General features: G+C 36.5%; 1 protein-coding gene across 7 annotated transcripts in view; it reads left to right on the forward strand.

Annotated features, from left to right (window-relative positions):
- pleca (plectin a) overlaps positions 1-26,972 on the forward strand; it is a 117,820-nt gene that overhangs the window by 27,488 nt on the left and 63,360 nt on the right. Inside the window, exon 1 of one of the 7 annotated variants that reach the window (XM_077195390.1) lies at positions 9,891-10,158. The exons of 5 other annotated variants lie outside the window; for them this stretch is intronic. In XM_077195390.1, coding sequence (XP_077051505.1) covers positions 10,113-10,158 — 46 coding nt within the window. In that variant the 5' untranslated portion in view covers positions 9,891-10,112. Of the gene's footprint in view, positions 1-9,890; positions 10,159-26,972 lie in introns of those variants that run through there. One more of the 7 variants, XM_077195388.1, reaches the window with a different exon arrangement.

A 26,972-nucleotide genomic window follows, 5' to 3' on the forward strand; every position in this document is an offset into this window, starting at 1 on the left:
GTAGTATGTGTATTTTAAACCAGTTAGATACAGTGGTCCCAAAAAGTATGTTAAGACACACCTAAAATATATGAATGTCATTGTATTAATAAAAAGTATCAAACCAAGTGGTATTTTTCTTTAACCAAAACTTTTTATTAATTTTATCAACGAGTGTATCAACGAGTTTATTAATATAACAATTAAAAAAAAATTATATAACAATAGATTTAAAAATTTAGGTAGGTAATATTTAAAAATATATATATATTTAAAAGTAGTCTCTTATGCTCACAAAAAGCTGCATTTATTTGTTAAAAAATGCAGTTAAAAACTGTAATATTGTGAAATATTATTTCAATTTAACATGAATTTTCAGCATCATTACTCCAGTCTTCAATCCATCAGAAATCATTCTTATATGCTGATTTGATACTCAAGAAACTTTCTTATTGTTCTCAATATTGAAAACATTTATTGCTGTTTAAATTTTTTTGTGATCCAACTGATCTATTTTTTACAATTCTTTGAATAGATGAAAATATGAATAGTTCAAAATATGAAATAAATGAAAATATTTTTTTTAATAATGTGAAAGTCTTTATTGTCACTTTTGATCAATCAATTTCATGCATTCCCTAAAAGAGTAAGACAATTAAATGTTTAACTTTTTTTTTTTTTTACAGATGCAACTTGATTTTATATTATCACTAATGAAGTGAGTCAATGAGAGTCCAAATACTTTTTAAGGCCACTGTAGTTTCAACTCTTTATTTTAGTTTGGGAAGAGGATCAATAAAGCAAAACCCTAAAATTTCAGTTTATAATGTAAGATTATCGGTGTATTAAAAACGATCTCGATGGGTAATCATTTTTTCAAACAAGGAAAACAGTACGATGTGTGGCATTGACAAAGTCTGTCTGTGTTTGTAACTGGCCAAACATGTGTTTCTGATCTGAATAACTTCCTTGCTTTAATCTTGAGCTACCTTTAGATCGTCCACATATGAAGCAGCTCTGACCCCTCTACTCCCTCAGCCAGGATCAGGTTTATGCAACCTGATCTTACTTTCTAAAATAGTGCCTCTAAAAAGCCTACACATAGTGATGAACATACAGGCATCCGTTAGTATGCATGTTCACTTATTCATAATGCATAATTTGGATTTGAACTAATGCTGGTCACACGTTTAAAAGTATTTGATGTGTATCCATACAGTATTTGTTACACACAATTTCCTGGAACTGTCCTGAAACACACCCACTTGCACAGAAAATACACCCGTGAGTAAGCTCATGACTCAAATGAAGCTCCAAATGATGGCATGGCCAATGGGAATTGAGCGATTACTTTTTGTAATGTGATAATGATTGATGTAATTAAGCATTCCCGTGTGAAATACGTGGATCATCTTGGGAAAGTCAGCTCCTTATATTTAGAAAACCCAGTCTGGGGTACAGTGTCACCCTATTTGAATGTGAATGATAAAAATGCAGACTGTTTACAAAGAATAACAGCATATCATACATTCTTTATTGGAATTTCCTAATACGTTCTGTAGTTTTGTTCAAGAATCCATAGTTTTATAACAGAGCTTTTTAGCTTAATGGGATGAATGTGAATGAAAACGGGAATTAAAATTCAGTTAATATTCTTTCACCCTAATGTCATAAACCTTAAAAAACATTATTTCATCTACAAAACAACAAAAAAGATAGTTTAAATAATGCCTATACAATGATTGTCAATGGGGTCAAGTCTTTTTTGGACCTCACTGACTTTCATTGTATGCGCTTCATTCTGCCCTGTACTATTAACAGAATGAATGCCAATATAGTTGATTTATTGAGAATAACAAACCCCGGACTCTGTTATCCGGGATGAACACTTGAAGGCAAATTTGTGTCACACCGAATACAGGTCGTAGTGCAACAACAAACCATCCCAACAGTATGGAGAGAAAGCGGTTCAAACAGTCTTCAAAACGTGTTCTATTGTGTTCAGGTTTGGTATGACATGAACATAATCTCATGATTAAATGATAACAGAATTTTCATTTTTTGCGGAAAACTAAAGTCCCACAAAGCAATTATATGCCACGCTTTAGCATAACATTGACTGTCGACTGAAAGTGGAAAATGAAAAAGAAAAATTGGAAAAGGAGCATATCGAAATGCAGTGAAATCTGTTTTCCTGTCCGAGGCCTGCATCCACGTCTTAAAGAGGGAAAGTTTAGGTAATGGAAGTCATGGTTTTCCGAACTGGAAATAGAAAGGGAATGTTGTTAATACACTGTGAAAAACGTGTTTCTTGGAGAGAATGCTGGAAAGAAAGCGGTTTAGAGTGATATTTAATGCTGTGGGAGGGTTTCATGCAATTGTGATGTTTATATTCCGTTTTTGGTCATTTATTTCTTGATTAGCATTATTGAATTACTAAATGAGGTGCTAAAGCAATGCAGACTGAATGTACAAATAAAATATCTTATTGAATTATTTAACACAAATTAACCAACGCATGATATTTCTTGGATGTTTCATTGGTTTTATAGTTTTTTAGTTTGAATAGGAACAGCTGGAAAGAACAAAAATGTAAATATGCAAAAGTTCGTAATACCTTTCACACATGGGATGCTTTCCAGACGATATTGGTAACCAGAGATTGTTTACTGGACTTTTCTTCACCTCTTTAGGATTTCCCACACATCTACAGGCAGTACCTTATGCTTAATGTCTTTGGTGCCAACGGCCATGTCTTGCTCTAATCTGCATGTTTTGGAAACTTGAGATTGTTTGTTCTGCATACCAGCTCTTTTCTCCACCTTTTCCAGACGAAGGGGAAAGCCAGTTTTTGATCACTTCAGCTAATGATTGATGATCATGATTGATTGCTCGCACTTAAGCAAGAATGAATGTGCTATCTGTCTGTGACTTGGTTGTCAGTAAGTTAAAAATTTGCTCAGTTGGTGTGGAATTTCTGTCACTTGGATACCAGGGATGTCTGCAATAAACTCCCCATCCGTCTGGTAATGCTGCACATACATTTGAACCAAGAAACCTGGGAGCTGTAGAAACATCTCAGTCACTTCATTATGTTGAGTCATGGAATGTTTAGTCATTGTTGGAATATAGTAGAGATTGTAGTTTTCCTGTTTGGGTTGTCCAGACTAAACCCAAGGAACATGACTAAGTTGATCCGTATGTAAGTGATGGCAAAGTCTATTTGTATGCGAGTGAGTGAGTGTGTCAGAAAGTATTTTAGACCATCTCAATAAAACATCAGTTTATCATATCATCCAGCTCTATACAACAAAATGTGGAAAATTAGGTATTAAGGTATACAAACATTAACATCATGCATTTCTGTAAAACTGCTTTGAAACAGTGTGTATAGTGAAACAAAGCTTCTTACTTGACTCAAGACTGTATCGTTTTAGCTTTGATCAGTGGAACGCTAGGCCAGCCTGATGCCAGGAGTGCTGTATCAAGTTGCCATGAATGCCATGTGCGTTCATTAAGTCCTGTTGGCACCAGGGTTCTGGGTTAAGTCTATTGTTCAGGATTTTTGGAGACTGCATTACTGACACGTAACTTTTAAAAAAAAACAATATTTTCTGTTTGCCATCCATCCATCATCCATCCATCCGAAATTTTATTTGTATATTATTATATTATTTTTTAGGTTTTGTGAAATTTGCAGAAATTACTGCCGTCTGGAAAGCATCACAAAGAATGCTACAAACCAGTCACTAAAAAATTTGTTACATTATACAGTAGCCGTAGATTTTCCTGGTTGTTTCAAGTTTTCTTTTTTGTAAAGGAAAAAATAGTGAACAGAAATAAACTGTTTGTAAATAAAAAATAGTTATAAATAATATACCTAATTGGGCTTTAGGACAATAAATAAACAAATAATAGTGTCCGCTCACTGAGTAGTATCTAGTATAATAGACTTTATATCTATTACACAAGATGTGCGAATCGCAAAAAAAAAAAAAAAGTTTGATGGGATTCTTGGAAGGCGTTGTGCTGGTATTTGTCATCTGTCGGCACGTAATTAACCAGTGAAAGTTGACAGATGAGCTTTAATTGAGTGTTTGGCTTATGTGTTTATCCGTCTTGACTGATGGCTCCATAACTTATAAACGTTACTCAACGAGACATCGTTATCATCACATGCACTCGGGTCAACATCTTCAGAAATTTTCCCCAACATAAAACAAAAAGGATTTCCCTCTGATAGATAAACAGCCTGCTAGTTATCAGATTGGTCAAGGTCCCTCATTAAACTGTCAACCTTGTTTCTGTGCGGCAGAAGAGAAGCTCAAAATTAAGGTCTCTCAAGTGTCCTTTTATTATGCTTTACTCTCTACAGGGGGATAGATAGATAGATAGATAGATAGATAGATAGATAGATAGATAGATAGATAGATAGATAGATAGAATCTCAGAACTTCACACTGTCACACTACACTGTCTTCTGTACGAGTAGAGAGAAGTGAGTTGAAAAGATTAAACTTGTGTTTGTTGACAGTTTTCTATCTGACATGTACAGTATCTATGGGGACCGCCTAAACAGTCTCCTGCAACGCCATTGCACTGTGTGAGGTGGGCTGATGGGTCACAGAGAGACAGGATGAGTGATCTACATGTGAAAGAGTAAATAGGTCCGTGCAAGTTGCCAAATTCTACAAGCTTTTGTGACAAAAAGTGACATGTCAGAGTTTTTTGTGATCAGAGCCAACTCACTTAGTAGGAAACAAATATGCCATCTATCAGTCCAGTATTTGGTAATGCAGTATAACAATATAATATGCAATATATTCTCTGCATATTAGAATGATTTTCTGAAAGATCAGCTAACACTGAAATAATGAAGACATTGTAAGTTGTACTAATATTTCACAATATTACTATTTGATCATGTTTTATAAATACAACCTTGTGAGCATAAGAGACTGTTTTTAAACATGTTTTAAAAAATCTTACAGACCCCAAACTTTAGTCTACATGGACATATTTCAGTTGAAATCATTTGAATAGCTTAGGCTACTTTTAGATTAGCTTAAAGCTTCCACTAAGAAAAATATATTTCATTGGTATCAGGGTTCCAGACTGCGACCAAATTGGTGACAGAAGTGTCAGCTATGCCATATATATGCTATTATACATTTCCTGAACACATTCATAGTTCCTAGATATGCTTTAATAATGTTCATCTATTCAGCTGCAAAAATTGAATTATTCAGAAAGGATCATGCTGTTGGCGTCTGTTGAAACACTGTCATGTTAACAAAGACACTTTTTTCAGCAACGAAGTGCTACCTAGTTTACAAATGTTGGCCAAAACAGAGATCATTAGAATCTAAATATCTTTAAAGAAAAATCTAGGGCTTTTCACACTTGAAATAGTCAACATATCCTGGGTAAACTGAATGCCGTGTTATATTGCTTTGTTTTACACTGCTTCTAATTTACCCAGGGTTAACAAATAATCCTTGGTATTCATACTTTTCCTACTGTTTATCCCTAAACTCAGGGTTAACATTCTTATTTGCAGTGTCAGTCTTATTGATTGGATGAACATTGTATACGCGACCTGATTGCAAAGGCTCTAACATTGCGCATCCTTATATTATATATCGCCAACTGCTATCAAGTTTGTCCTTAAATCGACTTTTCGGACTATAAAGGTAAAAATGAAACAGTCTCTTCCACACTCCAATTGACGCTTTTTCTATCACCATTTGACACTTTTCCCCTCAAATGCTGAAATGACTGTTTACATACTACAAACTCTGTTTGAGTGATTGTACAGAGCACGTGAATATAAGGCACGCGACTGGCTGTCTGTTGCATTGCTAACCCTGCTGTTAAATTAAAAGTGTGAAACATTCCTTTAACCAGGGTTAAAACGCGGTCTCGAATGACGATAACCCAGGGTTAAGCGCAGTGAGGAAAGCCCTTGTGAGTAATGTATTTTTACCAAACGGTCAGGATGATTCTTGACAGGAGGTTTCATATTTTCAAGATTTCCAGTGAATAACAATTTACATTTCCAGTATATCTCTCAGAAAGCAACTGTATGGCTTCAGAAAACTTCACTTTTATAATGTTTTTGTTTTGTTGTAACTTTGGTGCTTGACAGTTCCAGTCCTAATTTTTTTTCATTATATTGAAGAGAGCAATCAGAATCTTTTCAAAATAAGAAAGAAATATGTGCTTGAAACAATTTAAAGGTAAATAAAATAAATAACGAAAGTCTTGATTTTTGGGTGAACTTTTCCTTTATTGCCAAATCTTATAAGTAATATTTAAAGGAAGCGGTTATTTACACTAAGTGAAAATAGCATATTTTCTCAGCGAACAACTTTTTGCCACGCACCTTACCCTTACAATATTGCTACTCTTGGCAATTTACGTCTTTCGTTATTTTGTTGCCAAACCAGATGTTATTGGGCGGAGTTAGTGTGCATAGCCTCTGCCAACAAGGCGGGCTATTTGCACTTTGTGTAAATTATAGACAAAAAAAAAAAAGGACGACTGCCTTCACTCTCTACCATTGTTGAAAAGTGAAGCTGCCAATGTCCAAATATGATGCTGACATCTTGGAACACAAGTCTGCGCAGTATGAGCATACAGTGGAGCCGCGCTATCAAGACTTCTGCAGAATCCACACTTCCGCAGAATCAGTTAGTACAGTTTACTCCAGAACAACTCATTATGTCGAAATAAACAGTTATGGAAATGTAGAAATTAGGGATGCACCGATACCATCCCAGTTTGGGATGACCAAGTCAGACCAAGTACAAGTATACTTACATTTGGCTACTTGCCGATACCAAGTACCAATATGAGTACTTAATAATACCATTACAGTTCTAACAATGTTTTATTTTCATCAGATGTTTTTCACTTTCTGACTGTTACAAAGTAAATAGGCCTATACAACTTGTATAATCAAATTGCTTGTGTTAAAGGAGCTATTTCTCAGCCCTCCTCTTGACAATTTAGCAGAGCATAGTTTGCAGTCTGCTCTACTTTTATCATCATCGCTTATCTTAAAATATCCCCAAACGGCTGACATTGCTCCTCCTCCGACTACCTGCTCAACTGACGAGAGGTTAGGCTAATTTCAGGCTGCCAAAAGAGGCCGTTTCCGTTCACATATCGGCTTTTTTTACACATGCAAATTCGTTATTTCAAATGTAGACTCATAATAGAAGCGATGCGCATGCGGTGCTTGTTTTTTCAATGTTCATGGTTGCATAGCAACGACAGACGCCATGGGAGCTCAAACGTTTGTGGAAAGAAGGAGAAACATTTTACGGAAACGATGCGGCCGCGCTCTCCACGTGTTTTTAGACGCGATATGTGAACGGCCCCTTAAAGTGATATCGGGTGCGGTTGCATAGCGGTAGCTTTATGAGTACGAGTACATGAGCACAGTATCGGACCGACACCCGGGTATCGGAATCGGTGCATCCCTAGTAGAAATTAAAGTTCAAGCTCCAATCTCCTCCCGAAAATCCTGAATAAAAGTCGGTGCCTCAGTGACTACTTCGCTCAGAGAAGCTGTCAAGAATCACAGCTGTCAATCATGACGTCACACCCCAGTTTTTATAGCATCAAATAACTTACTAAAACCAAACTTATTTAAAACACGAACACTTGAACTTACATCAGTGTGATGAAAGCTACCTTAAATGACAGAAACCATTTTTTTGGAAAAAAAATTATTTGAAGCGTATTTTGATTGTTTAGTTTGTAACGTCCCATTCGATTACAATGAGAGGGCGGGATTTATGAGCTATACTGCATCCAGCCACCTGGGGGCGATCAAAACATTTTGGCTTCACTTTTCAGGACTTGTGCGGCACACTTGGTATAAATAGACACTTCGATATTTAAATATCTCAAGCTTGAACACCTTGAACTTTACTTTGTGCTCTGCCTTGTGGCTATGACAGACTTGTTGAGGTAGAATAAAAAAGGGTCATTGGGGGAAAAAAACAGGCAGAAATAGAATAGCAGTCTGTGAGAGAGAGAGAGAGAGAGAGAGAGAGAGAGAGAGAGAGAGAGAGAGAGAGAGAGAGAGAGAGAGAGAGAGAGAGAGAGAGAGAGATGTTAATCTCAGGAACTTCAGCAGTAGGCCAGCTGCTCTCAAAATGCTGTGTCATCTAGTCTGTATGGGGCTTTTCTCTTTTTGTGTGTTTTGAGCCCGTGTTCTTTTGATTGTGCACACACATCAGTTATTACAACAACGGAGTCTGATGACAAAATCAAATAATGCTTTGGCAAAAAAGAAGATTTAGGTGCTCTGATGTCGTCAATAATTGTTTAGTGTGAATTTATCTTTTTTTTGCTGCATAACTGTCAAGTAGACTTTTCCTTGCAGAAGCATTCATTGCAGCAAGTACAGTGCCATTCTTTGCTGAGTCACTGTACTGTAGCTGTGCTGAATTATGTCTGTGATGCTTTTCCATTACTTTATTCATTCACTATGAACTATTTTTTTTGTTATAGATCATAATTGCCATGCCATCAATTGTTTGAAAAGCTTACACACTCTCAGCTTTAGATATTAGCTCTTCTGTTTGTGCGTCAACTGTTTGTTTACATGTCAACCTTGTTTTTGATATCACACCTTATTTTTGAGCTTACATACATAAACGCATGAGAACGTCTGCCACAGTTCTGTCTCCTCATATATTAATGAGCTGTCATTCTCACGTTTAAATAGCTTTACAAGCTTTTCACACATCATTGAAATGGGTAATGGATGGTGACTGATCAGGCAGCCTAATCGATGATTTAATCATTCACACAATCTTGTTTTCACAGCCTTTCACTAGTCAGTAACAACACACAAGTAATTTTTTTGAAATTATATTGTATTGCATTTCCACACTTTATATTGCTTTTTTTGTTTCGCTTTGTTTTTTGTTTTGTCTTGTTAGAGGTCCGAGCACCAATGGGCACCAATGGGCACCGAGCACCAGAACCCTATTGGAATAGCTCCATTTATTATCTGAATATAATAATTATTGTTGTCTGAAATGAATCACATTTTTGAGGGCCTACACATGCTCGAAAACAAATAAAACTTTGCACACTTGTCAGAAGTGGTGGACATAAAAAGAAAGAAGTAAAAGTGTGTAAATATATGTCTAAGGGATCTATTTATATGTTCAATGAATAATAATTATTTTACCCTGGAAAATGCTAAAAATATGAAGCCAAGTCCAGACCACAAGAGCAGTTTTTTGGTAGTGACTCCTTTGTGTGTGCATTTTGAGCACTTTTAGCACGTTTTCATTAGACAGTGATGCTGTCATGATGAATTAGAGATTCAGATAGAAAATATGGAGTCATAAATGAGAATCTGTGGGTGCATTTAGCTAGAAAGCTGACAGGTTGTAAATTGTTTTTATAGAGAGCATTTGGAGTCATCATGTTAAGAGCTAAAAAAAAATACAGTGGTTTGACAAATTACAGGGAAAGAGAGAGGCGACCAAGTTCCCAGAGTGCATTTCTCTCAATGTTGCTTTCTTGTGCCATTTCTGTCCTTGTCTTTTACTCATTCTATTGTATTTCACTTCTTTACATCTTTCTCTCTCTCAGTTTATACTATCTGCATCTCTGCATCTGTCTCCCACCTTCAAACATCCCATAAGTGGGCACAATTTCTACTCATCCCACATTTTTATTGGCTCAGGCACCCCGTGGGACCCATGGGGGATGGGATGGGATGGGATGGGCTGGAGGAAAGACAGAGAAGGAGGAAGAAGTGAGGGAGGGGTACTTTTCACAGTTTCCCTGCGAACAGGGAATGAGCAAGAGTGAGAGAAGGAGTGAGTGGGTGAGAGAGAGAGAGAGAGAGAGAGAGAGAGAGAGAGAGAGAGAGAGAGAGAGAGAGAGAGAGAGAGAGAGGGAGAGAGAGAGAGAGAGAGGATCAAAACAGAAACCACACGGTCAGCAAGCAGCACTGCAGACTTAGCCGAGAGGAGAACAGAACTAAATCCTGAAGTCTTGCAGCTGGTGAAATCTTACTGGACTGACCTTGCGCAGTGCACGCGCAGACATACAAACACACACGCTCCCTGGAAACCAGCGTGACAGAATCCAGTGATATGGACACAGCCCGGTCCATCCAACACGAGATCACCTCTCTCAAAGGTACTCACCTCTCTTGATCAATGCGGATCAATTCCTAGAGGAATGCGCCGCAAGTTGAGCCGTTTAACAGGACGGGAATGGATTTTAAGGAGGGCGTGAATGGTGTGCAAAGTTCTCAATTCCATTGTGTCCTCTCTGGCTCAACTTTGCTGTGTTATTTATGAAGGGAAGGGCCTGGTCTTTTGTGCCGGAGCCCTCATGCTTGAACTCTGGCTGTGTTTGTGAGCTTGACTGCATGTTTCCTTTTAACTGTGTTGGGAAGCAGCAGGATTCTGCGTCAGCCATGCGGCATGTTCGGGTGCGCTGACTGCCGCATCACCACGGTAACAGCCAGTGCATGGCCTGGGTTCCCCCGTTCCCGTTATAGAGCTGCCTGTAGTGTACGGCGTGTGTAATGACATGCGGACCAGGAAGTTTGCTGTCATAGCACACAGCTCTGAGTTTTTTCATTGGATAGATGTCTGTAATTCAATATAAATGGATATGAACGGAGTTATGTGTGGTTGTGATGATAGTTTTGTAGCTAAAGCATCCCGGGTCTTCCTCAGGTTGGGCTTGGGCTGAAAAATGCTGAGTGCAGGTATCCAAGAGTCTGTCTATCGGAGCTAGCCTGGAGATTGATTGGGCAAATGCGCTTTTGAGCATGCAGCAGATTTTAGTGATTGTTTCTGTGCCTTGGTGCTGAAAGGAACTGGACGTTTTTTGTTGCTCTGTCACTAGGTTAAGTGGTCCTTGTTAAATTTGGATGCTACGTGAGTCCAAACATTAGCGTAACTTTGTGTGGTTTGTCATTTGATTAGTAAAAGTTCTGTTGATGGATTAGAGCAGATATTGACTCACAATGCAGATGTGCTGAGTCATAACTCAATACCAGAGCCATGCTAAACCTGTCAACTAGATGTAAAAAATCTTTTCGTTTGATTCTCAGCTCGATTATTACACGTAATTAATACGTCCACATAAGTATTTGTACTGGTTTTATTTGTAAGTTGCGGATTTAAAATAGTTTAAACATTTTTCCCTCTCAGGTTATATTTAGTTTTATTTTATCTGATCTTATCTTATCTTATTTTTTTATTTTTATATAATTTTTTTATTTTATTTGATTTAATCTTCAAAATTCCAGCTACTATGCAACTATGACTCTCATGACTTGCTCTCCTACACATATAAGTGGTTGGCTAAACCACATTTTTCTTATACAAGTAGTTCTTCTGGTGTTTAGAATAATAGAACCTACTTAACCCTCACTGTGACTGTCAGCACTGTTCATGGACTCTTCAGTTAGTTGTCATTTGTCACATGTTCCTTTGTCCAGTTTCCCGCCTCTAGTCTGTCTCCCTGGTTACCATCATTAGTTGATCTGTATCACCTGTGTCCTATTAATTGCCATCATCTGTGTTTGCTATTTAGTTTCTCCTGTTCACTCTCTTTGTCCGATCTCCGTTATGTATGGTTGTGTTTTTCATGCCTCTCTGCCCGCTTGGAGAACTTTCCTTAAAATATATGTATTAGGGATGGCCCGATACCGATACTGGCTTCGGGGATCGGGTCGATACTGTCCTCATATACTCGTACTCGTACTCATAAAAATTCGCCGATACCACGCCCCGATACCACGTACATTTTGCGAAACGAAACTGGCCGCCGCGAGTGCTTTGTCGAGGTGAACTGAGGCATAGGGACGTGCACTCCCAACGCAAAAGAGTGCGGCGCGGCACTAGATCTGATGGCCGAGCGCGAGCGCGGGCGCGGGCGGTAATGCACTCACTCTGTGTGTGCGGGTTCCGGGAGAATAAAACGATTCGCGGGACTCCCGCAAACTAGAAATATCTATGAATACAACATATTAAAACTAATAGATTTTCATTCATCTGTTGCAGAAAAGCAAGAAGAACAACTAAAACAAAATAGAAACGATTTACAGGCCAGAGTTTCTATTCATAACATGTTTGCAGCGTTGAGCGATGTAGCCAATCACAGACATGTGTGTTGATTTCTTGAACGCAATGGCTAATCAGAAGCATTTAAGATAGATTCCCCTCACTGCTCAAAACTTTTTTGTTCAGTGCTGAATTCTGTATGCTGGCAAATCCTCTAATTATAACAAACAAAGTGTGGATATTATGAAAGATTCATTGTGCAGTCAGCTTCATTGATAATAACAGATGTGTGAGATCGCGATGAACTGTCAGCTTTTTAGGAATTAGACTATTAAGGGAGCGCACTTTGGGCGCATTCAGTCATGTCAGACCATGCACGCAGTAACTGCTTGCTTTTATGTTAAATTAACAGTGGTTTGTGTGTTAATACATTTATTATTTTACTCATTATTATTTATTTTTAGACTTGTTAAAACAAGCAGAGAAGAAAATAAAAACAGTCTTCTAACCTGTGTTCTAAAATAGTCTTCTGTCTTCTTTTCTGGGAGCCTATAGTTACTTTTGCGGTAGAAATATCGGTATCGGTACTCGATATCGGCAAGTACACAAATGTAAATACTCGTACTCGTATCGGTTTGAAAAAAAATGGTATCGGGCCATCCCTAATATGTATATTAAGCTTAATCTGTTTGTCTTCGTCTTCCTATCTAAGCCAATCGTAACAGCGACCAGCCACATTTCTTATGACTATATATGTGCCGTTGACGTGTCAATATATTCACCTAGCCGATGTCAGTAAGTTAAGGGAGTTCATAGTAAAAGTTTCTAGAGCTTACTTTTTTTAAAAACTGACTGTGTAGGAAGTTTTGATATACTATGGAAACATCAACATCTCCAGTTATTGTTATTTGTGGCTTGATAGTTCACATTCTTTTTCATTATTTAGTTTATCTCATTACCCTAATTTAAACCTGTCTGAAAATGTTATTCAGTCTAAATAGGAGTTATTTGTGATCTAAATGTGTCAATTATGATGAATCACTGACAGTAGCTTGAGTGTGTTTCAATGGAGCTGCTAAGTATCCACAAAGCCTTCAACTGTTGTGACCAGAGTGAATGTTTTCCCAATTGTCAGAGTAGACAAAGACTTCTCTCCCATCAAACACTCCTGACAGGCCTCTACCTCTACTTACCCACTTCATTGAGGGGTCACTTTCTGCTGGGCACACTCGTGGCAGCCTTAAATCAGAGTTGGGTGTGATCTACCTGTCAGGAATTATATCAATGGCAGTGAAAGCTACTGCCTGCTGGAGGGAATGCTTGTAGTTTAGCTCGAGAGATTTTGATCATAGAAATAATGGCTTTATAAGGGAATATATTTATGGTTGATAAATACACACATACTAATTAAACAAAATGTAGGGTCAGTAAATTTGTTTACATTTTATATTAGGGTCCAATTCTTACTATTAACTACAACTTTGGCCTCAATAAACTCCTAATTACAGTTATTTATAGTTAGTAAGGTAGGTATTGGGTAGGATTAAGGGATGTGGAATATGGTCATGCAGAATAAGGCATTAATATGTGCTTTATACTGTAATTACTAATACATAGCCAATATCCATGCATGCCTATAAGCAACTAGTTAATAGTGAGAAATGGACCATAAACTAAAGTGTTACAGTAATTTTTTATTGGAATGCAATTCATATTTTTATTCAGCAAGGATAAATTAAATTGATCCTACGTGTCAGTAAAGACATTTATAAGGTTGCAAAAGATTTATATTCCAAGTAAATGCTGCTGAACGTTCTGTTCAACAATGAATCAAAATGTATCACAGTTTCCAGAAAAAATATTAAGCAGCAGAACTGTTTTTAACATTGATATTAATGATAAATGGTTCTTGAGCAGCATATTAGAATGATTTCTGAAGGATTATGTGACACTTAAGACTGGAGTAATAAAGCTGAAAAATCAGATTTGACATTACAGGTTTAAATTACATTTTAAAATATATTTAAAAAGGAAAGTTATTTCAAATTATAATAATTTCTTTTTATATATTTCCTTATTCTTTACTATATATTTAAACAAATAAATGAAGCCCTTGTGAGCAAACTGGACTTCTTTCTTACCGATCGCTAACGTTTAAACGGTAATGTATACAGTAAATTAATATTAACTAAATGTAAAAAAAAAAAAATAATCATGCCGTTAAAATATTGATTATTTGTGAGTCAGTAAAAAGGCAGCAAGTATATAAAAGTATATAAATCTGAAATTGCCTTTGTCCAAAATAGCTAACTAGAGACTAATGAGATTTGTATTTATATTAATTGAAGGCATTTGTAGGTTGCTTTGCTGTTTTTGCTGTGTCCAGTCAGTGACCAGCCAAATGCTGCTGTTTTCCCCCCTGATTTGCCTCAGTTAAATACTGCACTGGATTCAGACCCAGATTCCCTTTTAATGAGCTTTTCGCTTTTCTACCTTCTCTTTTGTTTCAGAAAAGCTTTTTATGTCTGTTAAATGGTTTCCTTTTACTACTGCACCATAGAGACAACATGCCTGATGCAGGAATCTTGTTGAACCTAGAGATCAAATTATCTTGTGTCAGTTATACAAAGAGTTAACAGATTGAATTGATGTGTTTCAGGGAAATAGTTTAGATAGTAAATTATGTCTTCTTCTAGGCCTCTTCAGAGAAAGGTTGTGTAGGGGATGGCATTTTATACATTGTGTGTTGGCTGTCTGCCCATTTTCACGTTTTACATGCGTACAAACATGAAAATGTGTTCATAAAAGCACTTTTACTTTAAAGGGGTGGTATAATGCCCTTTTCACAAGATGTAAAATAAATCTGCGATGTCCCCAGAGTGTGTATGTGAAGTTTTAGCTCAAAATACCCCACATATATTTTATATAGCACGTTAAAGTTACCAGTTTTTGAGGGTTGAGCAAAAACTCACCGTTTTTTTGTCTGTCACTTTAAATGCAAATGAGCTGCTGCTCCCGGCACAGAGGGCGGAGCTAGAACAGCTTGCACTCACACAGACATGCACTGAACATTTCAAAAACTTTTAGCCTATTATGTTCAAACCGGAGCCGGGAAGATGGAGAGACTCAAGAAGAAGTGAAAACATGTAGACAGCCTTTCTGAATGGTTAGTTGATGAATTTATGTAGCTTATGTGTAGTTATCTTCTAGTCATCGATTAGCATATTCTGTCTTGATAATCTATAAATTGTGTGCCAGGGCAGGGATTATGTCATTTTTAGGGTTCGTGATGTCACTAACCCGGGAGGAATGTCATGTAGTCCCTACCAGCCGTTTGTTGTAGTCCTTAAAAAGCAATTTCTTTAAAAGAAAATATCTCCCTTTGCTATGATCTTTGAGCTTGTGTGTGTGTGTGTGTGTGTGTGTGTGTGTGTGTGTGTGTGTGTGTGTGTGTGTGTGTGTGTGTGCGCCAGTGCCTGGCATTCAGGAATTTTCTCCATTTGTCCCACTATTTTACTACACAATGTATCTGCTAAAATGTGCTGTTTTTGATGTTGCTCTTTCGCTTTCTCTCTTTTGCTATTTTGTTGCTTCACTTTCACATATTACTTCTTACTAAATGTGTTATTTGCAAATGGATGTAATATAATCTGGTGTGTCAACACTTATTTGTCGGGAAGTGTAAAATATGCAAATGCAGGATTAGCACATTCCCTTTTTCCATTAATTAACAAGAAAAATAGCTAAATGCTATTGGTACTGATAATTTTGTGCTTAATGGGCGTGTAATTTAATGTAGAAATATCCAATCCTGATCAGGCAGTGTAAATATTGATTTATTCTGGAGCTGGCCTTAGTCTGCCTTTTATTCTGCTTTAGGAAGGAGAAATACCGTAGAGAGCTTTTATAGCTTATGGACTACACAGAAATCAGAGAAACTGATCAGAAATCAGAGTAGAGGAGTTGATGGAATTAATAATGATGCCATCAGCCATTCCAGTCTATTCCCACCCTGCTGTGCCACATCTCAGGCACTGTGCAATGTGTTTAGTTTAGTGAACATGAAATTGTAACATCAGATAAGTGTAATTAGTACACAATGGGCAGAATTGACATGATAAAGTATTCTGATGTCAAATATATTTATAATCTTTAGATGACTTTTAGATGACCACTCATTTACTAGACAACGTCGTTTTGGGGGCCTGCAAACTTAAAATTTTAAAACAGGTTTCAAAGTACAAGTTTTTGAAAACGATACCGTTATCATCTCTGTATAAACTACAAAAAATTATGAAAACCGTGACGTCATGCACATGCGTATTGCGTGTTCAGTCTATAGCATGCGCAAGTACTCGACAACCAAAACAACAAAATGACATCGCCATCTACTGGCCTGGTATGCGCATGCCAGTATTCTCCTCAGTATTATAGTGTTTTGTAGGCTAGGGCTTTGTAAAATATAATTTTTTACAGCGTTTTTAGCGAATCTGTGTGAACAGGGATTGTTTTAACAACGTTGTCGACTATACGCGAGACTTCAAAAACGCAAAGGAAAAACCTTTCCATTTTTTCGTTCCATCATTGCTGTTTAGACATAGGCTACCCTTAATGTTACATTCTCTTTGTTTCTAGTGATTTACCTGCAGGAAAATGATTCTTTTCAATACAGATTATGCTTGAAATATTTTGTGGGGTTTTATTGAAGGAATAGTTCACCCAAAAATGAAACAAATTCTGTCTGACCATCACCTTTTTCCAAACTCAAATTACTTTATTTATTATGTGAAACAGAATCTGTTTGATGAATCATTCAATCTCATTGAATTGTATTCAATCTAATAATTTTGAATAATTTGTTTATGAATGGTGATGATTGATCAAGTTCTTGAGTTCAACTCACTAAATCAGTGAACACAGCGGCTAACAGTCCAATGGAAGTAAATACAAATTTAAATTTTGTTCTATTCATCAGACACAGCTATCAGATTCAGAACTAACTTCAGAATGCTTCAAATTTAGTACACATCTATTCATGGTGCTTTTGGGTTCTTTTTTTAAAGAACCACTTCCCATTCATTGTTAATGTATTAAAAATATCTTTCACGTTCCACGGGAGAAAGAAAGTAATATAAATTTGATACGCGAAAGGATAAATAAAAATGAGTCTTTTAAGTCTTCTGATCCAACACTGCCTGTATGTTTCCACAGTCAAGCCTTCATTTACGTCTCACTAACTGATTAATCAAATCTTTTCTTTGCTCTTCACTCATACCAGATAATCGTGCCTATAATTAAACTCTTCCTCTAACTCATCCCATCTCTCCTTTAAACCCCAGACAGTTGCAATGAAACTACATGTATAAGCACCGTTACTGATGAAACAGAGTGTTTGGAGAGGCAGCCTCGTGATGGAGGCCTTTGTCAGCATTCTCATCAGTATTATAGTGTTTTGTAGGCTGTAAACGATGATTTTTGCTGATCCTGGTCCATACCGGCAAGATATTTTCAGCTTGCTTCAGAAGTTTTTTTCAGTTTAGATAACTTTGATAATGTGATTTCATACCTGCAGTGTCCAGTAGGTGGTGCTCTCACAAAGATAATAACATGGAGCTCTTGCATCTGATGTACACTGTTAGGGTGCAGCTGTGGCCCAGTAGGGGGCTTATTGTGTCTAATCGAGGGTTAATGTTGTAAAGTGAACCACCATCCTGCAAGGAAACCTTTTGTGCCTTGTCTGCTGTTTCCTGAGCTTTATTTTCTTTTGTTTCAGCTACATTCTCTTCCTTGCCTGTTTTTAATGGCTAGCACATTGGCGGAGCTAGGTCCTGTCTGATGTGGTTAACAACTTTTCCCGTAACAACAGGCGTCAGTTACTACGTCAGCACTCAAGCTAACACCTAAGAACTATTTTGAGGGTGGGAAGCATTTTGCCTCTGAGCCTGTGAATGTGTAAACCATGAATGTTGCTAATGTTTTCTCCTTTTTCTTGTTTTTCAGGTAAGTTGCTGTTCCTCTTCAAGCCGTAGGTGTGTGAAGCTTGTCTGTCTCTGGTAAGGAAGGGAATGTTTAACAGGAGCCAAGACATTTGACAAGAAGACGTTTGGCATCAAATGTCAAGCATCTGTCCATCTGGTGTGATGTTAGTTCAGCCCTCTCAAAGGAGTGTTATGAGAAAAACATGGGCAACTTTAACCTTTTAAAGTCACATGACTTAAAAACATTACTGATTTCAAGGCAACAAATAGGATTTTTGGTATTCTGGTATTCTTTGAAGTACCTACACTTTTCGAAGGCCTGAAGTGGACAATTATTCTTAAATAAAAACGTTAAAATATACACTACCATTGAAAAGTTGGTCTTTAAGATTTTTTGTTTATGCTCACAAAGCCTGCAGTTATTAGATAAAAACAGTAACAGTTGCAATATTGTGACATGTTATTACAATTTTAAAATAACTCATTTCTATTTTAATATATTTTGAAATGTAATTTATTAATATCAAAGCAGAGTTATCAGCATCATTACCCCAGTCTTCAGTATCACACAATCCGGCTTGTTAATTATTATTGTTGTCAATGTTGAATTTTTCTCAGGATTCTGAAAAATAGAAAGTTAAAAAGAAAAGCATTTTTTTGATACATTGATATTACTGTCACTTTTAAACAATTGAAAAAAATAAAAAATATTGCTGAATAAAAGTATTACTTAAATAAAAAACGTATTGACCCCAAACTTTTGAATGGTATTGTACCATGAAAATGACAGGATATGACAATAAACAAAATAAATCATGTTTACAAGACAACCAATAAGTCTTGTCTGTAGCCTGCTTTTCATAAAAAGAAAATGAAAATAAGTAAACATCTCTTTCAGAAACGTATCCTGTGGCGCCTTTGCACACCAAGCACACTTTGTCTGGAAATGTTAGACTTCTCTTGGACATATGCTTTTAATTCTTCATGATTGTGTTATATAACTGACATTCAGCTCAATTGGCAGTTAAATTACTAAGCCGAGGTCTCTGTGACAGTGCCAAGTCTGGTCTGGAAGGTAACGTGGTACCACATAATAGTTCAGTCTTCATGAAACTGTGCGGCTGAGGACCTCAGTCAATCTGACTCCAGTCAGGATCCTCTTTGTGATCCAACAAGTATAACTATTACTTCTGTTTCTAATTTATGCACTTGTGCACGTATGCAAAATGCATTTTATCTTGATTTTATATAGTCTTTTGTGATTTGTGAGTGTAAAGTGAAGTCACAAATGTCATATATATTGTATTTCTGATTGGCAGAAATGCCAATTCGCACATGGTTTTACATGTTGCTGTGACATCTGATCACATGCTGCTAAGTTTCCTGTTTGTCAGGGTGTTGTGATGGTAAAATTTAGGGAGCAAATTGGCCTTTTGGTGATGCATTTCCCCAAAAACCACACCCAAGTAACCAAATGGCCTGTACGTTATTAATGTTTCTTGAGCCTGTTACCGCCAGAGGGCACATATTGTGTTTCTATGGATTTTGCATCGTATCATTCAGAGCTACTTGAAGTTTCTGGTGTCAGGGGTATCGGGTTTTCTTAAAGATATCCCTAAGGCTCCAGCGTGAGTAATGTGGTAACGTTATACAGTTATTCCCATTGCCATGGCACCTGTACAGCTGTTGAGCTGCTGACTGAACTTCCCCATATACATATCATGCTTAAGCGCCAAAAATGAACTGCAGTTCTAAATCAGGGGTGCAAACTAGATTACAAGTAATTGGTTCAGGAAACAGTGTTGTGTGTGGTTGCTAGGGTGTTGGTAAGATGTTGTGGGTGGTTGCTAGGGCATTCTTTGATGGTTGCTTGCTGGTTTCTCACCGGGCAGACAAGCCCATCCCAAAATCCTCCTATGTTATCGGATTCTTTTTTTGCGTGTTTTGTGGTTTGCTAGGCAAAAATCATAAGTCTGATCATTTGAAAAGCAACTCATTTCAGAAGCTGTATGATTTGAGGTATATTTCATGTCTGTAGCACAGGATGAATTGCACAGTTGATACTTAAAGGGATATTTCTGCCACAAATGTCAATTCTGTCATCATTTATTCACCCTCAATTTGTTCCAAACCTGGATGAATTTCTTTCTTCTGCTGAACACAAAAGAAGATATTTTGAAGAATATGTTTAACCAAACAGTTGATGGGCCCTATTGATACATAGTATTTTTTCAGCAGAAGAAAGAAATTCATACAGGTTTGGAACAGCTTGAGGTTGAGAAAATAATGACAGAATTGTCATTTTTGGGCGAACTATCCCTTTAAGATTAGGGGTTTGTATAAATAAAATTGTTATTTTGTGCCAGAATCAGATCTGAATTGATGCACTAACTGATGTTTTAAATGCTGAAAATGCTTGTGCTTATGTTCAGTAATAGTTAAATGATATATTATATGATATGACTCAGCAATGTCACTATAAATTCAATAATATTTCAATTAGATTGCTGGAAAATCTAAAAATGCAATCAGACAAAACATTTTCCTAACCATAAATTATTCCACCAGCTTGCCAATAGGAGAATTTCCTCATAAATAAGCTTTGAAGCTGGCATTATTTAGATCCAGCAAACATTATTCAGCGTTTTCTATTCTGTTTTGTATTTAGATAAAAGATACTGTCTTTTCTTGAGACAGGAAATGATCCAGGAAAAAGTCTAGCTTAATATGTGCTGTTTTGTTTTTTTTTCTTCTTTGTTTTTCAGTGTTGCTAGTGGTCATGCCTCATTTGGCCATGACTGCTATTTTGGACACCTCCAGTTATTACTCATTGTCTGTATGGGTCATTTTAGGTTGCTGTGGCAACAGTCGATGGTAATGGACCACACCCAGCAGGAGCTTAGATCGATGACTCACTCGCTCACATTCAAGGCTCATCTCATAAGGGTATTGGGCTGATTAGTCATTCGCTGTACCTTCCTGAATCCTCCCCTGTTGCCATGGGTCTCTTCCTGCCCCTGCTTAGATTACATTAGGTTCCCATCACCGTCATCACACTCTTCTAGATAAGTTAATTTTGAACTAATGGGAAGCCTAATGGAAGCCTTAATAGTTCAGACTGAAACTAATTTTAGTAGGTTTAATTAATCAATGAAGTATGAGAAGCTGTGATTTATTGTGAAAATAGTTCTAAATGGCGTTGAGTTGTGATGCTTTCAGAAATGTATTAAGAATGCCTTTTAAATTCCTGAGCAAACTTGATTCAGAATTACAATTTGAATTTAAAGTTAAATTAACCCTTAAATGCACTAATGTTTCGCCAATCATTATCACATATTCGGGTCTTTAGGGACCCGGATCTATATCTAACACTACCTGGACACTACGATATCTACCTGTCGGGATTATATAAAACTCTCCTGATATCAGAGTAATAATTACAGTAGAATAAAATAAAGCATATTTTGTTACCTTTTGGAGCTTGAAAGGGTTCGGTTTGAGCAGATGTTTTATACCATCATCACTGTCTTCGTCAGAACTCATTTCACAGCACACTCAGCATCTGGCTCATATTCACCATCTCAAACATATTCTCAAAACTATCATTTTTAACATCTTCGAAATCAATATTTTGATCGCTGACAACTTCTTCGCCAGATCCACCATCAAGTGACAGTGACAGTAATATTTTATTGTGTTCAGTATTTGCTCTGCAGTAAATCGCTGAGCCATTTCAAGTTTTGCTGATGATACGTTCTATTCTTTTGTTTTCTGCCTTAGGTAACTATGAGTGAATTGTCACTTTATCATTGTGTATGGTAACATTGGACATGGGACATTGTCACCTTGTGGAATAAGGGTGAATTGCACTTACTTAGCCATCAAAGATTACATTTTTATTGTGCAGAAAAAATATATTTACACTGTTGTACACCAATTTTTTACAAAAATGAATGGGAAAACGAGCATTCTTTTATATATATTTTTTTCTTGTTAGAGCGTTTATAATGAATTGATTGAGGAATACTAAGAAGGTTGATGTCTAACTTAAAAAAAATTAAATAACAAAATTTAAATAGTCATATAACCGTCATTTCTAATTAGAAAAGCAAAGTTGGTCAAGACAAAACCTTGTTGGAATTGTTTGAAAAACACTAAATAAGCTTTTTTTTTACTTTGACAGATGATATTCTAAAGTGTTCTTATTGAACATTTCATTTCCCAGAATGCATTGCAAGTGCTGCATTTAGAATGTAATCAAAAATTTTTCAATCTGCAATTGGTGCTGCATATTGACGAACAGATGTTTCGTGTCATAGCTGTTACTATTTCATGGATATAATATGGTTGCATTGCTTTAGGATGCAAGACACTTTGGGGAACAGGCACACCTGTTCGGATCTATCATGGGACAATTGGTGGATAACTGGGGTGTATAAAGTGGCATATAACTAGTTATGAAATGTGTGTTGTGCAAGTAAGAGTGAGATACAAAATATGTAGACTGCATCTGAAAAGTCCCAAAAGCATAAATCAGTTTTTCACATTGCTCAATGTGTTCAGTGTCATCTTGTGTGAAAATATAGACTTCATTCAAAGAAAGAGTTCCCTTGCGGCTGGTAATATATGTGCAAATTTGCATGATTGTCCAGTGAGTTTTTGTTTGCAGTTTACAATGTAGTATGTTACATCAAAAGTCATATATGCAAATGTGTGTTTCTGTGTGTTCACATGCCCATTGTCTATTTTTTTAGCTCTTTCCCACTTGCCCCATAATGTCAGAGTGCAGGGGTGTGTTGAATGGTTTGGAGAACAACCATGTGCAATAAATTCCAGCCCATAAACTAAGCGCTGGAATGCGTGAGAAGCGCTAGTTGTGAAGGGGAAACTGAAGTTTTAGGAACATTTTATCTGCCAGAGGCTTTCAATGAGCTCTTTTCATACAGTTTGTTTTATGAACAGCCCTCTTCAATGCTCTTTGTGTTTGATAGAAAGTTGGAAAGCTACTGTCTGAGAGATACTCAAATGAGTGTGGTGTCAAAAATGAAGGGCAACATCTCTCAGTGAATATGAATATAAGTTTGCACAGCAGCTCACTGCTCATTGCTATAAATGCTTTGGCTTATTTGTATGCAGTGCGTCTAATGGTTTTATGCTGTCATTGACTGATGAGATATGCCTGGTTGAGGCTTTTGCAGATCAGCGTGATTTAAGATCCCTTTCTTTTTTTTTGGGGGGGGGGGGGGGGGTTCAGACTACACACGGTTTTTGTTTACCCAGCTTCACCCTAAATCAGTTTCAGTGTCAGGCAATGACTTACAGATGGACTTGCGCACTACTTGTGACTTAGAAAAGCTAAATGTTCGTTTTGTGTCTCTTTCTCAAGAGGAATTGATTCAATATTTTACTGAACCTTTTTTAAAATCAATTTTAAGCAAAAATTACATTTTAAAAGTCCCTGAAATTGTAGATTTTCTCAACAAATATATCACATTCTCCACCCAGCATGAACTTGCATACTGGTTTTCCGTGATTCCATGGTAAAGTAATGGTTTTAGATGCTAAAATCATGGTTCTTTGATTTATAGCATGATTTTAATATTCATATCCCTTACAAAAAAGTAAGTATACTCATTAATAAGTTCATTTTATTAAGTATACTTTAGTAAAGTTCAAGTATTATTTTATATAGTTATAAAATTATTATATTTTTATTTATTATATTTTTAAGTATACATTATGTAGTAAGTATATACTAATATCAATGTACTACTTTTAAGTAGATTTGAAGTAAATTCCTACGTACATTACCGGTGGATAGCCTACACAAAAAATCAACTACTCAGAATTAGGAACGCCTGTTTTATTTATAAATCAATATTTTCAAACAATGTAAGTTTATAAAACAGTATGATCAATCAAGTGTAAACACAAACCAAATATACTTAGAATACTTAATAATACTTTTAAGTATTATTTTTAGAATCAAAAGAAGGAGTTCAAGTATAGGCCAAATATTTAGACATTTTCTGTCAGTAAAAGTCATGTATACCTAAGTGCAATTTTAAGTATATTTTTTTGAGAAGTAAATAAACAGTAGACTGAAAGTATACTTTCTTATATTTATTTTAAAAGAAGTATACTAATAGCACACTTGAATAAACTTCTTTTTCGTTAGGGATATGATAGTATTTCCATGTACTTTAAAGAAAACTATATTGTTGTTATGGTGTATGTCCATAAACGTGATATTACCATCTTCAGGCTATACACTGCAGATTTGAAGCATTGTCTTTCTAGTGAAGCTAACAAAGGAGGTCTTGTTTAGTTATTGTAGCAGCAAGCTCTTGCTGGTTAAAAGGTTAGTTCACCCAAAAATTAAAAATTCTGTCATTAATTACACACCCTCATGTCGTTTCAAACCCGTAAGACCTTCGTTCATCTTCGGAACACAAATGAAGATTTTTTTGATGAAATCTGAGCTTTCTGTCCCTCCATTGACAGCAACGTCATTGCAACTTTCAAGACACAGAAAGGTGGTAAAGACATGGTTAAAATAGTCCTTGTGACTACAGTAGTTCAACCTTAATATTATGAAGTGACGAGAATACTTTTTACTACACTGTTGACGTAGTGTAAACATTGCAGCGCTTCTGGATTCTACGTCAGAACGTAGGCTCACTTTTGGCCGACGCTGGTCATGTGTGTGATGACCCAGGAACTAGCCGATAGTGAGCCTGCGTTCAACCACTGTAGTCACATGGACTATTTTAACCATGTCTTTACCACCTTTGGTCTTGAAAGTTGTAATGACGTTGCTGTCAATAGAGTGACAGAAAGCTCTCAGATTTCATCAAAAATATCTTTCATTTGTGTTCTGAAGATGAACAAAGGTCTTTAAAAATTTAAATTTTTGGGTGAATAACCCTTTAAGGTGGTCAACTAATGTGGTCTTGATGGTTTAGAAGTTTGAGCATTTATCTGGTTAGAGATATAACAGCACTATCAGTCAAAACAACATTTTCCATCAGGGAGTGTGCTAGTTTTTAACCAAATATCTTGAAATCGGAACAGATTGTGAAACTTGAGGTCTTGAAACACTGATTTAAATGGGAGACAGATTGCATATTTAAACCTTGTGTGAGATTTCATGGGTGAGTGATAATTCATTCTCTTTCAATGAAGCTGCAACTAATGAGTGGAGATGTTTTTGAGCAACCGGAGTACAGATAATCTCTTCATGAGTTACAGATGAGGCACAAGATATGTCTCTGAAAATGTCAAAATTTTGTTTGAGATCGCGAAACACGAAAGAATGTCTATTGAATTTATCAATGTCTACTGTGGTGATGGGATGTGTCAGGAATTCCTTGTTTATTTCATTCTGCACTTTAAATCATTGCAAATATAACCAGCATTAAACTCCAGAGGGCACTGTGTGGTTTGGTAAAAGTCAGCTCTCATAACCATATATATATATATATATATATATATATATATATATATATATATATATATATATATTCGTTTCTGAGATACATATTCCACTTACACAGAGGCATCATTCAAAGTATTTAATGTAAACGTAAAAGTTATGACGTGAAACAGACACCCCAATCTAAATCCAAGTTGTTTTTCCATGATTTTTTTTTCCCTATGGGTGATCTCTAAGCCATGTTTCTATCCGCACATTTGGAGTTATGCCTCATATATTTTGCCAGACACTGCAAACATAGGCACCATTGTCTATATCTCCCTTTGAGAGACTAGTACTGTAGCTGTATTTTCCATCAGCATCCATTAGCACGAATGATTGTGTATGTATCATAGCGACGGCTAAAGGGAGATGAAGCGAGAAACAGTGAAACTTGTTATTTCACCACTCACGCCATTTACCTTTCATTAGATTTAATTATCCATTCTGAAATACAAGGAGTCGTAATTAGCATCCTCTATTCCTGGTGCATGCTTGTATTTGAGTGACCAATTACTGTAAATGAACCATAAGATGTTGATTAATGAACCTGGCCTTCCAAACACCGCATTCGAAATCAGTGGTTCTTAAATTAAAGGGTGCATTGAGTTTCCTTTCAAACGACTGTTCACCATGTCTCTTATTTTCTGCATTCGTATCCATCTATCTCACTGAAATAAATGGTATAATTAAAATAAACGTTTTAGATTGTAAATGTATACTTGTAAATTTGTTTTATTTAATTAAATAATTGTTTTCTAATAAAGTGACAGATTTTAAGCACAAAGTTGGAATTAGCTGTATAGTTCAACATGATTATGCCTCCAGCTTTGATTTGTCGAGACAAGGTGATGATTCTGGTGCAGAGCTGTTTTTGGTAACATGACAAGGAGAGATTAATTTTATTTTTTTGTTGCATTTGTCACCTTAGTACATTTTCCTTTCTCTTAAACATGATTTGGCGCCTCAGAAATGTATGGAACAAGTAGCGTTTTCCACACGGTGTAAAACAGCTACTGTAGGTAATTTTGCAACACATAATTAGGCTTTTTTAGCATTGTTTTGTGGCATTCTTCTTCCAAAACACATCCTTATGCATTTTATAGTCTTGTGAGGATTTGTTCTTGACTCTGTACAAACTAACCCTCTTGTCTCTTTCTTTATTGACGAAACGCCTTGGGCCTAAACGTACTGTCCAGTAGTGTTGATTGTCTGGTTCTGGCATGGCCAGCGCCGCCGCTCCCACCACGCGCATCACACGCTGTGCGTAGGGCACCAAGTGCTGAGGGGGCACCAAAAATAGCCTAATGAAAAATCAATCATATCATAGTCATAATGCCGATATTATTTCAGTATAGAAATATTATCAGGCACTTTTTAGGGATGTATATAACAAAACATGCGGAAGAAGAGTATTTTATTGCTCTAGTAAGTAACAATGGTACCGCCGCCGCCACCTCAGTGGTCCGTTGGATTGCG

Source organism: Siphateles boraxobius, unplaced genomic scaffold, assembly GCF_051911475.1.
Source record: "Siphateles boraxobius isolate OS27281-9 unplaced genomic scaffold, OSU_SipBor_1 33, whole genome shotgun sequence".
NCBI classification, from domain to species: domain Eukaryota; kingdom Metazoa; phylum Chordata; class Actinopteri; order Cypriniformes; family Leuciscidae; genus Siphateles; species Siphateles boraxobius.